The sequence below is a fragment of the Canis lupus genome, chromosome 21 (genome assembly GCF_011100685.1).
Source record: "Canis lupus familiaris isolate Mischka breed German Shepherd chromosome 21, alternate assembly UU_Cfam_GSD_1.0, whole genome shotgun sequence".
NCBI classification, from domain to species: domain Eukaryota; kingdom Metazoa; phylum Chordata; class Mammalia; order Carnivora; family Canidae; genus Canis; species Canis lupus.
Genome location: NC_049242.1, coordinates 16,459,335 through 16,474,147, shown reverse-complemented (window position 1 = coordinate 16,474,147; position 14,813 = coordinate 16,459,335). Strand labels below are relative to the sequence as shown.

The following is a 14,813-nucleotide window of genomic DNA, read 5'->3' as shown; positions in this document are numbered from 1 at the left end:
TGACCCAAGGCTTAGGACAGCCACTTTAAAGATGCAGGAAGACACTCAAACACATTCCAGGCACCAAGGCTGAGGTGGGGAATCATGAATATGCAGCAAGCAGTGTAATTATTATTACCAACTAGGTTAGGATCCCTAGCCTATCCAAAGTCATACACTTACAAGCACATTATATTTCTGATCTTGAAAAATATCTACCATTGAACCTAAAAACAAAAACAAAAATAAACAAAAAAACAACTCTACAAGGACCTATGTGGCTAAACAAGAGACAAAAATACTGTCTAACAGGCCGCAGTAGAAAATGACATAGGAGAGGAAGCAACAATACATTCAGCCCCTGGGAGGACTATTATTAATGGCTGCTACTTACTGTACTACAGCAGGTGGCGTGGTCATGGTCAGACCCACATGCGCTCGGACTGGAAGGCAATGTGGGGAGAAGAGGAATCAGACACGGGGCGATTTGGAGGCTACCTAGGGACCAAGCGCATATTCTCCGTTACAGCTAAGCAGCTGATCCTTGGCTGGTAAATTAGCACAGATAAGATGTAGCTAAGTTGATTGATCTAACCCCTCCCTCAGCCTTCTTTTCACTTGTAATGAGGATAACAACAAGGGGAAAGGAGAAAAAATGAGTGGGAAATAGCAGAAAGGGAGACAGAACATGAGAGACTCCTAACTCTGGGAAACGAACTAGGGGTGGTGGAAGGGGAGGTGGGGGGGGGGGGGTGAGGGGTGACTGGGTGATGGGCACTGAGGGGGGCACTTGACGGGATGAGCACTGGGTGTTATTCTATATGTTGGCAAATTGAACACCAGTAAAAACTAAATTTCTAAAAAAAAATAAAGATAAGAGAAATAAAAAAAAAAATTAAACGACACACCGTGTCTGTGAAAGTGCCAGGCACCCCATAGACGCCATTTATGCATATGTCTAGCATAGTGGTTCTCAACTGGCAGCCGTCTTGCTCCTCAGGGGACCCCCGAGATGTCCTTGTCACTATTAGGGGAGGGTTATTGTTACCCTAATGGGTAGAGGCCACGGATACTGCTAAACATTCTACTATGCACAGGACAGCCTGCATAGCAATGAGTTACCTTGTGCAAAATGTCAACAGTGGTGAGGATGAGAAACCCTGCTGGTGGCATAATGCAGGGGACAGGGAACCACACACACTAGCAAAGCACAGCAGGGCCTCCCAAGAAGCAGGCAGGTCTTGCTGTTAGGATACTCGGTAGATCTGGATCTTGGACCCTCACTTGCTTTCAATGAGTTACTTAACCTGTCTGAGCATCTCTTTTCAAGTGAGGATAATAGCACCCACCTCACGGCACTGTTAAGACGTTCAGCGCCCGCACGTGGAAACACACAGTGCTGGTGTTATCATTGTTAATCAAAGGGATGGCAAAATACTGGGAGAGAGAGAGAGAGCCTGTTTCACTGAACTGGGTAAAAAAAGAAAGAAACATTGCAGTTGTCACAGGGTTAATGTTTTCCTCCTACGAAATTCTACCCTGGATTATGCTCATCGTAAAGTAGTTCAGAGAAATTAAATGACAACTGCGTACTATTCTAACACAATGGAATTAATCCCTTATCACTTTGAAAGAAATCCAATGGACATCTAGTTTCTGGAGTTGGAAAAAGTTCTTCTGTCGCTAACAAGACTCATTCCTGTGGTGCTATCTTAAGAAAGGTTTTATTCAGAATAAAGAGGCTCAGTAGTAGCACTTAAAGTTGTCTGCCATGGGTTGGTATCCATTTGTTTCTTGACAAATTCCTTTCTGAAAATATCAGAGCACTTTTGATTTGTACAAACATTAATCTGGATTTTAACATCTTTTGGAGTAACACTGGGGTTTCTCCTTTCTCAGGTGTAGATACTCCTGGAATCTGCCTGGAAGGGAGGCAGCTCTCTTTGCAATGTCATTAATCCGTAAATGACATCTGCCTACACTTCCTGAATGTTGGTCTTTGTGCATTTTCATGGCAGGTCTGCAGCACTAAAGGGCTCCCTCTTTTCTTTCCTGCTACCCACTCCCCACCCGGTCTTTCCCTCTCTGCCCCTCAACCGTGCGGATGGTGGCACGTGTCCTCTGCCACATCATGACTGCTTCAACCATTTATCTGGCTTTTCCCCCAAATGCCTCTCAGATAACAGACTCTCCAGGGCTCCTTCAGATTCTATTCATCAAACCTGCTATTTAGAGAATAGAGACTCTTTAGGAAACTCATACCTTCACCATTCCCTTCTATGGGAAGAGTGTGAGTACAGGGAGTGAGCACGCACAGGGGAGCAGAAACCAACCAAGGGGAGTAGGGGAGGGGAGGGGAGGGGAGGGGAGGGGAGGGGAAGGGAGGGGAAGGGAGGGGAGGGGAGGGGAGGGGAGGGGAGGGAGTGAAACAGGAGGAGAAAGGGCAGATTGCCGTGTACAGCTTGTAAGGGAAGGAGCAATCCCCAGGCCTAGGCCAAAAAAAGAGCTTGGGACTCGCAATCCTAAGGGCTCCGTATGTATAAAGTATTGATATGTGTCTGTACAGTATGCGCCCCTGCAGAATCGACCAAGCAGCCCCAAGGGGTGTTTCATGCATTTCCCCTCCGAGCTACCCGACAAGCTATGAAGAAGCGATCGATAAGGGATATTATCCCCTTCCTCTCAGATAAGGAAGCTTAGATGCAAAGAGGTTATAGCTTGCCCCTGCCGCCTCAGCAAAGTGGTTGAAGAATGGGGAAAGGAGAGAAACGGACGCCTCTTTGCGGGTTTGCCAAACGTAAGCCTCCTACACCAAGAAAAGCTGTCAGAAAAAAAGAAAAAAATCAAGAGACACCAACAGGAGAAAGAGGAGGGAAGTAGGCAACAGCGCCGGTAAACGTGCAAAGCACCGGAAGAAGGATCATGAGACGTTGGAGGAGAGGAGCAGACAACAGCTCCGAGGGTCAGAGAAGAGTCCCGCACGCGAGGGCCCGCAGGGGGCCGGCAGCGGGTCAGCAGCGGGTCAGCAGCGGGTCAGCGGCCTCCTGCCCTCCAGGGCGCCCTCGGCCGGCCGGGCGGGGGCGCTACGGGAACCGCCCTCCGAGAAAACACCCGAATCAATAACGTGTCTTCGCTCCGTTCGTTTCAGTACAGCCTTTAATTCACGTGCTCTCGAGGGGGAGGAGAGGGAGGGGCCAGCGCTGCGTTCGGAAGGGCCGAGTCCACGACACGCCGCGGCCGCAGCCAGGTGGGCGGAGGGTCGGGCGGCCACGGAAGCCAGGCCCGCCCCGCCCCCACCCCCGCCCGACGCCCGGCCTGGTTCCCCCGCTGTCTGGTCCGGTGAGAACCTACCGACGGCTTTGCCGGTCTTCAAACGCTTGAGGCTGTGACGTAACAGCCCCCAACTCCTCTCCGTTTCTTTTCCTCAAGTTTCTTTTATTAAGTGAACATCTTTAGATCCCGTGTCCTCTGCGCGCGCGCTCCCGTCGTTCCGAGGCTGCGGAGAGGCGCGGGGCCGGGGGCGCCCCACCCCCTCAATCCCGGGGCGCCCCCTCCTCCCCGGGCGCCCCCTCCCACGCCGCGTCGGGTCTCCAGAGGCCCGCGTAAGCCGAGCGGCCGTAGCCCGCGCCGTACTCGTAGGACACCTGATGCGGCGGCGGCGGCGGCGGCGGCGGGAGCGCGCAGTCCGAGAAGAAGGGCGCGAAGGACGCCAGCAGGCCGGGCGCGTCCTCCCCGCCCGGGCAGTCCGCGGCGGCGGGGTACGCGGGGCGCAAGGGCTCGGTCAAGGCCAGGCCGCCGCGGGGGGCGGCCGGGGGCGGCCTCTTGGCGGGCGGGCAGCCCGGGGCGCTCCAGGGCTCGGGGTACAGGAGGGCCCCCACCGTCGCGGCGGGCGGCTCGAACAGCCCGGGCTCCAGCTCCGGGGGGCCCCGCAGCACGGCGGCGCCCGCGGGGAACACCTCGAGCGGCTCGGCGGCGAGCAGCACGCCCGCCCCGGCCCCCGCCCCGGCCCCCGCCCCCGCGCCGTAGTCGGGCGCCAGCAGCTCCAAGAACTCCACGGCGTCCGCGCCCTTCTCCAGGTCGCCCAGGCTCACGCCGGGCCCCGACGGCCCGCAGCCGCCGCCCGCCCGGGACGGCTCGGTGAAGAAGGACGGCGGCAGGTTGCGCGCCCGCAGCGGGACCTTCCTGGCGCCGGGGCCCGCCGTCCCGCCCGCGGGGCCGGCCGCGTCCCCTCCCGAGCCGCCGGCGCCCGCCGCGCCCAGCGCCGCCGCGGGCGCCGCCCCCGAGGCCCCGGGCCGCTCGTCGCCCGCAGGGACGTGGCGCAGCGAGTCGAAGAGCGCGGCCAGGCTCCGGCTCTGCAGGCTGTTGGCGGCCGCGGCCTGCGACGCCTCCCGCCGGGGGGCGGCCTTGCCGGGGGGCGGCCCCGCGACGGCCTGCGCGCCCGCCGCGCCGAGCGGCCTCTTGGCCGGCGCGTCGGCTGCGCCCGGGGACGGCGGCCCGGGGGCCGCGGCGCCCATTAGGCCGCTGCAGCGCTTGATCTGCTTCTGCAGGTACTTGCGGTGGTTCACCTTCCGCTTGGACTTGCCGGGCTTGTCCAGCGCCAGCTTGATGTTGCTGGACGCCGAGTCCATGAAGCTGAGCAGGTCGCGGGTGGCCTCGCGCACGTCCCCGCCCTCGGCGCCCGCCAGCAGCGCGCCCGCCGGGGGCCCGGGCTCATCGTCCTCGAAACAGCAGCCCTTGTCCAGGGCCCCGAAGGCGCCCCCCAGCGCGTCCGGGGAGCCGCCGAAGCCGAAGGGGACGAAGGGGTGCGTGCTGAGGAGCGCCGCCTGCACCGCCATCGCCGCGGCTCCCGGGCGCCCCCGGCCGGCTCCCGCCCGCGACCCAGGCCCGGCTCCCGGCCCGGCTCCCGGCCCGGCTCCCGCCCCGGCGCGGCGCGCGCGGCGCAGCCTCCTCGCTCGGGCCCGGCTGGCGGCTCGGCCTCGCGGGGGAGCTCATTAGGTCTTGTAAGCGGGGGGCGGGCGGGGGCGAGCGAGGCTACCGCCCCGGCGGCGGGGGGCGGGGGGCGGGGCCTGCCTCGCGGGGCCCGGGCGGATTGGAGGCGGGCGCGGGGGGGGGGGGGGGCAGCCGTTTTTCCAGCTTTCGGGGCTTTCGCGAGCTCCGCGCTTTAACCCCTGCGCTTCCCTTCGCCCTGAGGCGTTCCTCTTGGCTCGGCTTGCGGCCGCGGGAGGCGAGGTTCAGGCGGCCCGGCCTCCACTCCGGGCCCTGCACCACCACGCCCTCGTCCCGAGAGGTGCGTTCGGGCGCCCTGCTCTCGGGGGCCTGCGTGTGCCAGGCGCTGTCCCTACAGGGTCACATTTAATTTTTGAACAATACCCCTTATTCACACCAAGCGCGTATTATTAGCACCACCTAACACGTGAAGAAGCAGCCTCGGAGAGGTTCCGTGAGTCGGCCTAAGCCACATCCAGTCCAGTTCAACCCCAAACCCAGAACTTGTGCTTTCCCTTGGCCTCCTCTTCTTCCTCATCTGTATGGTGAGAGAAGGAAACTAGTGTCTGTCTATTCAAGCTATAGACCTGGTCCTAAGACTCGAACTGGAGTTTCCATAGGACTCTCAAGACTGGTGCTCTGGTTTCTACCCTATTTCTATTCTACTCTTCTTTCTACTGTTAGAAGTAACAATTACTTACAGTAAAGTGAGGCAAGCACTTGGCCCATCTTTCAGTATTGTAGGTGGACGGCAGGAGGCAAAGGAGAATAGAGTCATTACGCTAAGCCAGCTGGTGCTTGAGAGACAACCCTGGTGCATCTTAAGACAAAATATGGATGGGAACCTCTCCCCTACTTGTCCTGCCACTTAAGTTGTCCTTCTGGAGTCCTTGTTGCATTTTAAGGATCGCTCTGAAGTTCACTTGGACCCAGTCTCACCTGGGCAACCCTCCTGGGATAGAGAAAATGAACAATATGGTAGACCACAGTAAATGATTCAGAAAAGACTGGTCTGTTCCCCATTAGGTCTTAGTTCCACCACTCAGTAGTTCTGTGCTTTGGGTTAAAATCCATATTCTGATGAGTACATGGCTTTGGCCAAACCAGCCAACCTCTGTCTGCCTTAATTAACTCACATTAAATGCAGGTAAAGTCACCCACCTCACGGGGCACCTGTTATCTAAAGGAAACATCCTATGAAAAATCCGTATCTGTTGACTCTTGCACAGCTTGTGATGAGTATTTGCCCTTACGTCTCTAAAACACAAAAAGGTGACTGTATTTCCTTACGTGTCTTTTCTGGCACAGGGTGTTTATGAGGATTCAATGAGATCACATATATGAAGACACTGTGATAAAAAGACATATAAGGTGTGTGATAAAGTGTTCTCTAAACAAGTTATGACAGGGGCGCCCAGGTGGCTCAGTAGCGACTGACTCTTGATTTCAGCTCAGGTCATGATCTCAGGGTAGTGGCGGAGCTCCTTGCTCAGCGGGGAGTCTGCTTGAGATTGCCTCTCATTCTTCCTCTGCCTCTCCTCCCCCCCCCCCAAATAAATAAATAAATAAATCCTTAAAAATAAACAAATAAATAAGTTATGATAGTTTAGATGCAGAGTCTGCCTCAGGGAGATGCGGACCATCTCTTCTAAAACTCTTTTCTTTAAGCCTCATTTTTCAGGATGTAGCAAAATGATTTCTCCATTTAGGAGATAAAATAGACACTTCCCAACCAATATAGCTGAATCAAACTTTTTATTTTTTTCAATTAAGGCGGCTCAATAATAATGTGCCTTTCATTAGAGTTACATACAGGATTTTGTCCTCGATCATTGGACTGTCTGTTTTACTCTTGGTGACATTTGCACTAAGGAAATTGTGTAAGCCTGTTACTGAGTAGTGTTTCTCACCTGTCAGATGTGGATGTCAGCACTTACTGTTCCCTTTTTGACAGGACCATTCCACAGGCCTCCAGTTCTGGCAGCTAAGAGCACTCTTTTTTTCACTTCTTTTAACTGAGCCAGTCTTACAAATTCCCAGACACAAATTGCATAGGACTTTACATTTAATTGATGTCTTTAGTCTGAAAGTCTCTCTTAATCTACAGAGAGTAAACTAAGCCCTAACATAAATCATATTCAAAATAAGTGGAATGTGAATGGTGTCATATGTATAAGTCTCTTCATTTCCAGATCAGGGGAGTGTTATACTCAGAGTTGATTCAGAGTTTGATGAGGCCAGGTTCAAATTCTGGCCTGACACTTGGTGGATAACTGTCCTTGGATAAGTTCAGTTCATCTTCCCAAGGCTCAGTTTCATTATCTGAAAAATGGGAATGGTTATAACTGTTCTCAGAGTCTTTGTGAGAATTACATGACATAACAGGCAAATAATAATACCTCTGAGTCTTACTTTTCTCCTCTGTGTGATAAAGATCAGCTCCTCAAGGATTTTGTGAATTGGTGCATATAAGTGTTCCTGGCATGAAAGAGCAGCTCGACAAATGCCCATGTTCTTCATTCCTTAGGCCTCAAGGGTTTCTTGCCAACACATCACTCTAAAATTAGCATCAGGGATCCCTGGGTGGCGCAGCGGTTTGGCGCCTGCCTTTGGCCCAGGGCGCGATCCTGGAGACCCGGGATCGAATCCCACATCAGGCTCCCGGTGCATGGAGCCTGCTTCTCCCTCTGCCTGTGTCTCTGCCTCTCTCTCTCTCTCTCTCTGTGACTATCATAAATAAATAAAAATTAAAAAAATAAATAAATAAATAAAATAAAATAAAATTAGCATCATCTGCTTTTCCCCCCAACAAAGTAACTATTTTCAAATGCAAGAGAGCAGCTACACTTGCAGGCTCTAGAAACTTAGAAAAAAGCTGTGTGATGTAGCAGAGGGAGAGCTGAAATTAGAGCCTGAGGTGAAGAGTCCAACCCTGCCTTTTATTGTCCAACTAATTATAGAAAAGTCCAATGTTCCCCTCTATAAAATGGGAATAAAGTGTGAAACTATTTGAGAAGGCTATGAAGTTCTTTGTCAACCATAAAGCTCTATATGCACATATAAGATATCCAGGGCTTAGAAGTTCTACAGCCTGACTCACAAAATGGATCCTTTTTTTCTCATTTTTAAAAATTTAAATTCAGTTAATTAACATATAGTGTATTATGAGTTTCAGAGATAGAGTTCAGTGATTCATCAATCTTCTATAACACCCAGTGCTCATTACATCACGTGCCCTCCTTAATGTCCATCCCCTAGTTACCTCATCCCCCTAAACTCCTTCCCTCCAGAAACCCTCAGTTTGCTTCCTATAATTAAGAGTCTCTTATAGTTTGTCTCCCTCTGATTTCATCTTGTTTTTTTTTTCCTTTCTCCCCCTTAAAAAAAATGGTTAATAAAATATCCACCTAGTCATTTATTCATTCAGATATTATTGACACCAACAATATTAGTGCCAGGACTGGGGAACACAAAGATAAGAAGCCATAATCTCTACCTCTTCTGATGGAAAGGCAGACATGCAAACAAGTCATTGTAATATAATGCAATACGTATCTTAATGGAGGTAAATTAAAGGTGCAATAGTTGAGGGTATCAAAGGTATCAAAGACCTCAAGTCTGCTCAGAAAAGTCCAGGAAGCCTCCATAGGCAGGTAGCATTTGAGCTAAGACTTAAAGGATGCATTTGAGTGTACTGAGCAAACAAGCAGTATCTGTGGGAACAGCCTGGGCAGGGGCATGGTCATATGAAAGTAAAGGTGTTTATGGAAAACTATAGAAAATAAGGCAACAAAGAACAACTTCTACTTGAAATAACTAATACCTGGGGTCAAAATAAATCCTTAGAGTTTCCATTATCCAACTAAATTGTACATGTAAGACCCCACCTCATGGTCTCAGCTTTCCCCCTCCATCTACTTTCCTTTGGGGAAGAAGAGCTTTATCTGGGATGAAACCAGTTTCAGCAGTCTGTGGCCAGCTCCTGCCAGGCCCCTCCTCTGACACCCTGAGTGAGCACACTCACTTGAATGGCTTTGACATCAATACATTTCACTTCCTATGGGGCGGAGGGACCCAGCTTCAGCCTGCACGAGGGCCTCTCTGCACAACTCCAAACCAGAGCTCTTTTGCCCCAGTGATACCTAATGCTAAGCAAGTGGGATTAGTCTCCTTGGGAACCAAACCCCCCAGGGGCTCAAGGGCTGAACTGCCCCAAACGTTTGGGAGAATTGAGATTTCATATTGTTCTTTTACACTTGGATTTCAGGACATTACTTAGACAAAAGCCCACCTGAGAGCTGCCTCCTTTCTTGTGGGTAAATATAGCAGCAGGATCAAGAGCTGACTTACTTATTTTGTTTTCCTCTTTGTAACTTTAATCATACTCCCTGCAGGACAATCTTAGTCCTCAGAGATGTCAGGAATGCACATTCATAAAGGCAAAAATAATTATGCATATCTCTCTCTCTCTCTCTCTCTCTCTCGCTCACTCTCTCTCTCTTCCCCCATACCAATTTCCTGTAGCCATTTTTCAAACCTCAAATTAAAAAAATCAATTCCTCAATTTCACCACACCTTTTCGTCATTTTCACCATGAAATCATATTACCTCACAAACTGTGCACACCCAAAAATGTATCTCTTGTTTTCTTTCTCATCCTTTCCTCCTGGAAACTTCATTCTACTAACACTAGATCTTAATGTCCATCTTAAAATATTAGATGTTATTCTGGTTATCTATAATTGTCTAGCAAAATACTCAAAAACTAGCTAAAAACAAATGGCATTTTATTATATCTCACCATATTATGGATTAGTAATTTGATCAATCCTTGGCTGAGTATTCCTTCTGGCCCATTCCACATCGACTATGGCTGGTGTGGAGGATCCAAGATGGCATCATTCACATGACTGCATTCTGGCCTCTCCAATATACTGATCTAAGAGGACTCAGACTTCCTATATGGAGCTCAGGAATCCCAGAGACAGTGCTGCAAGTGGCCCCATCTGGCAACTCCCAGGCTTCTTATGAACTAGTCCCAAAATTCTTAGGATGTCACTTTTACTCATTCTACTGGTCAAACAAGCCACTCAGGCCAGCTCAGATTCAAGGCAAGGGAAATTAGAATCCAACCCTCAGGGGAAGAAATAGCAAAGAATTGGTTTGGTACATTTCTTGATCTCTTTTAATCTATATGGCCTCCATTTTTTATTTTCTCTGCAATTGGTATATTATTGAAAAACTGGTCATGGTTTGTCATCTTTCCCACATTCTGAACTTGGTTATTTGCATCCATCTCCACAGTGTCATTTTTTTTTTTTAATTTTATTTATCCATGAGAGACACACAGAGAGAGAGAGAGAGAGAGAGAGGCACAGACACAGGCAGAGGGAGAAGCAGGCTCCATGCAGGGAGCCCGACGTGAGATTCGATCCTGGGTCTCCAGGATCACACCCTGGGCCAAAGGCAGCGCTAAACTGCTGAGTCACCCGGGCTGCCCTCCACAGTGTCATTTAACACATTTCTCTGGTCCTTGTTTCCTGTAAATGGGAAGTAGATGTAGAGGCTTAATCAGATTCATGTTCCTTTTTATGCTGTAGTGTGCATGCACACATATGTGCACATACACACACACACCCTATAGAATATATGCTACAATATGTATAATATTTTCATAACAATGCCAATATTCTTACTGGTAGTATAACTACTACAAACGATTCTTTTTTCTTTCCTTCTTTTTTTTTCCTACCCTTTTGTCCTTCAACCATATCCCACTAGTAAAAAACAGCCCAATTACTATGTTTTAAATTCACTTAAAAAACTCCTATGTGGTTATGCCACCAATTCAATAAAATGGTAGGTTCATTTGTTTTACTTTGCTTTACATAAAAATTGCTTTTTTTTTATTTTTTTTATTTATTTTTTTTTTATTTTTTATTTTTATTTATGATAGTCACACAGAGAGAGAGAGAGAGAGAGAGAGAGGCAGAGACACAGGCAGAGGGAGAAGCAGGCTCCATGCACCGGGAGCCCGACGTGGGATTCGATCCCGGAGTCTCCAGGATCGCGCCCTGGGCCAAAGGCAGGCGCCAAACCGCTGCGCCACCCAGGGATCCCCTGCTTTTTTTTTTTAAAGGTATTATTTATTTATGATAGTCACAGAGAGAGAGAGGCAGAGACACAGGCAGAGGGAAAAGCAGGCTCCATGCACCGGGAGCCCGACATGGGATTCGATCCCGGGTCTCCAGGATCGCGCCCTGGGCCAGAGGCAGGCGCTAAACCGCTGCGCCACCCAGGGATCCCTAAAAATTGCTTTATAAATCTTTGTTTTATAATTTTTAAAAATTTACATGGCTTCAAAGTGAAAACTACACCAAAAGACATTCAGGGAGGGTTAATTTCCATTTTTGCCTCTCTATTTTCTCCCCTGTTCCTGTAAGTAATCGTTGTTTTGTTTGGGTTCAGGATTATTTTTTGTTAGATAATCATATTTTTATTATACATGCTTTCCTCTACCTTGTGTTTTTCACTTAACAATAATCTATCTTCATTCATTTTCTTTTACAGTTGTGTAACAGTTCATTGAGTGGATCTACCACAGTTTATTCAATCAGTCCTGTTATGATTAACTTAGTTGGGGTTTTTCCAGGCCTTTTATATTACAAATAGAGCTACAGTGAATAGCTTTAATGTAAAATCAAGATCTACTAACTACTGGTCTGGTACTCCTTTCATAATATCAGTGTAGCTATGAATTGCTTAGGATAAATAGAAGGATCCTTCATACTAGTGCCAGTCAGGTATTTCTTTCAAGGGTTCTCATGAAGAGGACAATGTAAAATGGAATGAACAATCTTCATACACAGTATCTGTGGTTGATTATTATAAGAATGGCCCCAGGACACCTGGTTGGGTTGGTTAAGTGTCCTACTCTTGATTTCAGCTCAGGTCTGGATCTCAAGGTCATGAGTTCAAGCCCCACATTGGGCTCCATGCCCAGTGTGGAGCCTACTTAATAAAAGGGAAAAAAGATGTGACCCTGGAACTCTTCCCATGGAGTTTATTTCTCCACACCTTAAAATCTGTGCTGGAGATAGTACATGAGTTCCAACATTTGCAACTTTCAACTTAAGAGATATAGCAGCCTCTTCTGTCTTACTCTTTGAACACTGAGACCCCCCACTGTGAACAATCCTAGGAGAATCAAGTTACCCCTGAAGACCGCTAGCATCACTGCAAGACATTCCAGTGAGGCCATTTTGCACCCTCCAAACCCAGTCAAATCATCAGATAACTGAAGCCACCTGACTCGTTCCAGGAAAGATCTGCAAAAGAACCACTCACATTGCCAACCTATGCAAGCATTTGAAATAATAAATGTTAGTTCTAAGCCAGTAAGTTTTGGTATGGCTTATTATGAAGCAAGTTTCATGGGCTACTTGTTAAATAATAGCCTTCACTGTAGAAGAATAGCCCCACACTCCAATAAATCTACCGAAGCAACTAAACAGAAAGCCTTCATTCTAATGAACACCTTGGAAATATCTCTTGAGCATCTGCCCACATCAACTGAGATAATGAATATGAAAGCACTTTGCAAGTTGGAAAGCATCCTACCAATCTCTGTTTGTCCTTTTTTTTTTTTTTTAAATGCTATGAACTTTCCAGAATATTGCTAAACCAGGGCAGCAAGCAGTACACGCATAAAGTCATTAGGTTCTCCTCCCCTTGACAATCACTAAATCAGTGTGTCCTCCATTCCTTGCTTGTCATCAGTGATCAATTGCTCAGGTGATCTCCAGTGATTTCAAAGGAAAAAGAGCTGAAGCAATTTTGTGTACATATACTCTATAAATTTTAAATTAAAAATTATGACTTCCATAGAAATCATAGTTTATTCTTTATAATCACATCCTAATGATTACACATGTATTACAAGGACTGCATATGTTTGTTCTAGCTAAATTATGTGACCATTCAGTTAATATTTGTGCTTTTCACTTCATTTTAATGTAATTTACACATTACAGTTTTTGTTGGTTACACTTTCATCCCCTTCATTATTAATATAGTACACATCTGGATCTCAAATCTGTGAAAGTAGATGAATGGCTTCAAAGCAGTTTTGGTAATTCTAAATTAGTAAGAAAAATATAAAAAACATATATATAGTGAACAAGACAAATGAGAATATAAAATGTATACACTGGCATAAATGTATCTGTAAGTATAATAATTTGTAAAACACTGCAAAAGAAAAGAAAGAGGAAGAAGAAATTTGGAAACTAGCTGATGTGGGCCGCAGAATCCATGAAAGTTTCAGTTTTTGAGAAAGCAAGAGTGAGCAGGGAGAATGAAAATAGAAAGCCTGTGTAAGAAGGAGTTAGCTCCTAAGATCCCTTCCCCATCCCATGCAGCCACAAAACAACCTCTCTTCTCTCTTCTCTCTCTCTCTCTTTTTAAGACTTTATTTATTTGAGAGAGAGAGAGAGTACAGAGGGAGAGGGAGAAGCAGACTCCTTGCAGAGCAGGGAGCCTGATGTGGAGCTCGATCCCAGGACCCTGAGATCATGGCCTGAGCCAAAGGCAGATACTTAACCAATTGAGCCAATCGGGCACCCCAAAACCCTCTCTTCTAATTGGATTTGGAAACAAGATTTTTATTTCCTATGGAACTGAACCAGAATGGTTCTAGTCTAGAGGATTCCTTGTGCAACAGAGAGTGAGCAATGAGACATCATACTGAGGATTAAATGAGGTTCTACATTATGAATAATGATCCTCAACTTTTTCAGTCAATTTCTAGAATGTTTGCAGCAGGTTATCTACTCCTCAATCAGGAAATTGGAGTAGTCTTCTCTAAAGGGTTAATAGCACAAGAGAAAAAAACTGGATGGACTTCCAATACTTAGCTTTTTAGATATCCACTCTTAAATTGTCATCCAAGGTTCATCAAATATTTTAGTAATGTCTCAACATGTATGCAGAGACAAACAAAACAAAACAAAACAAAACAAAACAAAACAAAACAAAACAAAAAAAAACCTTCAGGGATGAGAATCCCAGAGGAAACTGACACTACAAAGAATAAGAGAAAACTTCCATATAAATTGTGATTTAAAGAGAGAAAATAAGATTACAGATTAAAAATATAAGAGAAAATATGGCAATTACAAAACAACAATTAGATGATACCCAAAAAGGGAAGGGAATCAAAAACAAGAACAAGCTCTTAGAAATTTGTGGTAATATATTTTTAAAAATCTAATAGAAGGATTGGAAGAAAAAGTTGAGGAAATCTCCTAGAAGGAACAAAACATCAAAGGGATGTTCAACATTAAACTTTTCAGAATAGAGAATAGACAAAATGGAGAAGAAAATATTATCAAAGAAATAAAATAAGCAAATTTTGTAGAACTGAAAATACACATTTCCAGATTAAAAGAACTTACTAAATGCCTAGCAAACTTAATGAAAAAAGACCCACGCTAAGGCACATTATAAATTTTTAGAATATCAAGGAATAAAGAGCTCTAGAGAAAAATAAACATCACGTGAAAAAATAAAAATAAAAATGAAGTCAAAATAACATCAGACCTAGAGGCACATGGGTGGTTCAGACAGTTAGGATTTCATGATTTCAGCTCAGGTCATGATCTCATGGTTGTGAGATCCAGCCCTGCATGGAGCTTTGCACTGAGCACATGGAGCCTGCTTAAGATTCTCTCTTCTCTCCCTCTGCACCTCCCCACTCTGCAACTCTTGCTCTCTCTCTTTCTAAAAAAGAATAACACCAGACCTCTCATTAACAACAATGGAACTTGGAAGACATTGGAGCAAAGACC

General features: G+C 47.1%; 1 protein-coding gene and 1 long non-coding RNA gene across 2 annotated transcripts; one reads left to right on the top strand and one right to left on the bottom strand.

Moving 5' to 3' along the window:
* Positions 1-3,117: 3,117 nt before the first annotated feature.
* FAM181B (family with sequence similarity 181 member B) lies at positions 3,118-4,861 on the bottom strand. The gene has a single exon (XM_038568143.1). It carries the CDS (start codon positions 4,812-4,814, stop codon positions 3,513-3,515), a length of 1,302 nt encoding a protein of 433 aa, XP_038424071.1. The 5' UTR covers positions 4,815-4,861; the 3' UTR covers positions 3,118-3,512.
* A 254-nt stretch (positions 4,862-5,115) lies between these two features.
* Positions 5,116-12,924, top strand: LOC111091513. Its single transcript, XR_005375601.1, has 3 exons — positions 5,116-5,266; positions 6,274-6,336; positions 12,167-12,924. It is a non-coding gene; the product is annotated as an uncharacterized LOC111091513 (long non-coding RNA).
* The last annotated feature ends 1,889 nt before the right edge of the window (positions 12,925-14,813 follow it).

Bases quoted from the DNA above. Each gene is read 5' to 3' on its own strand.
- FAM181B (XM_038568143.1), bottom strand. From the start codon at position 4,814: ATGGCGGTGCAGGCGGCGCTCCTCAGCACGCACCCCTTCGTCCCCTTC.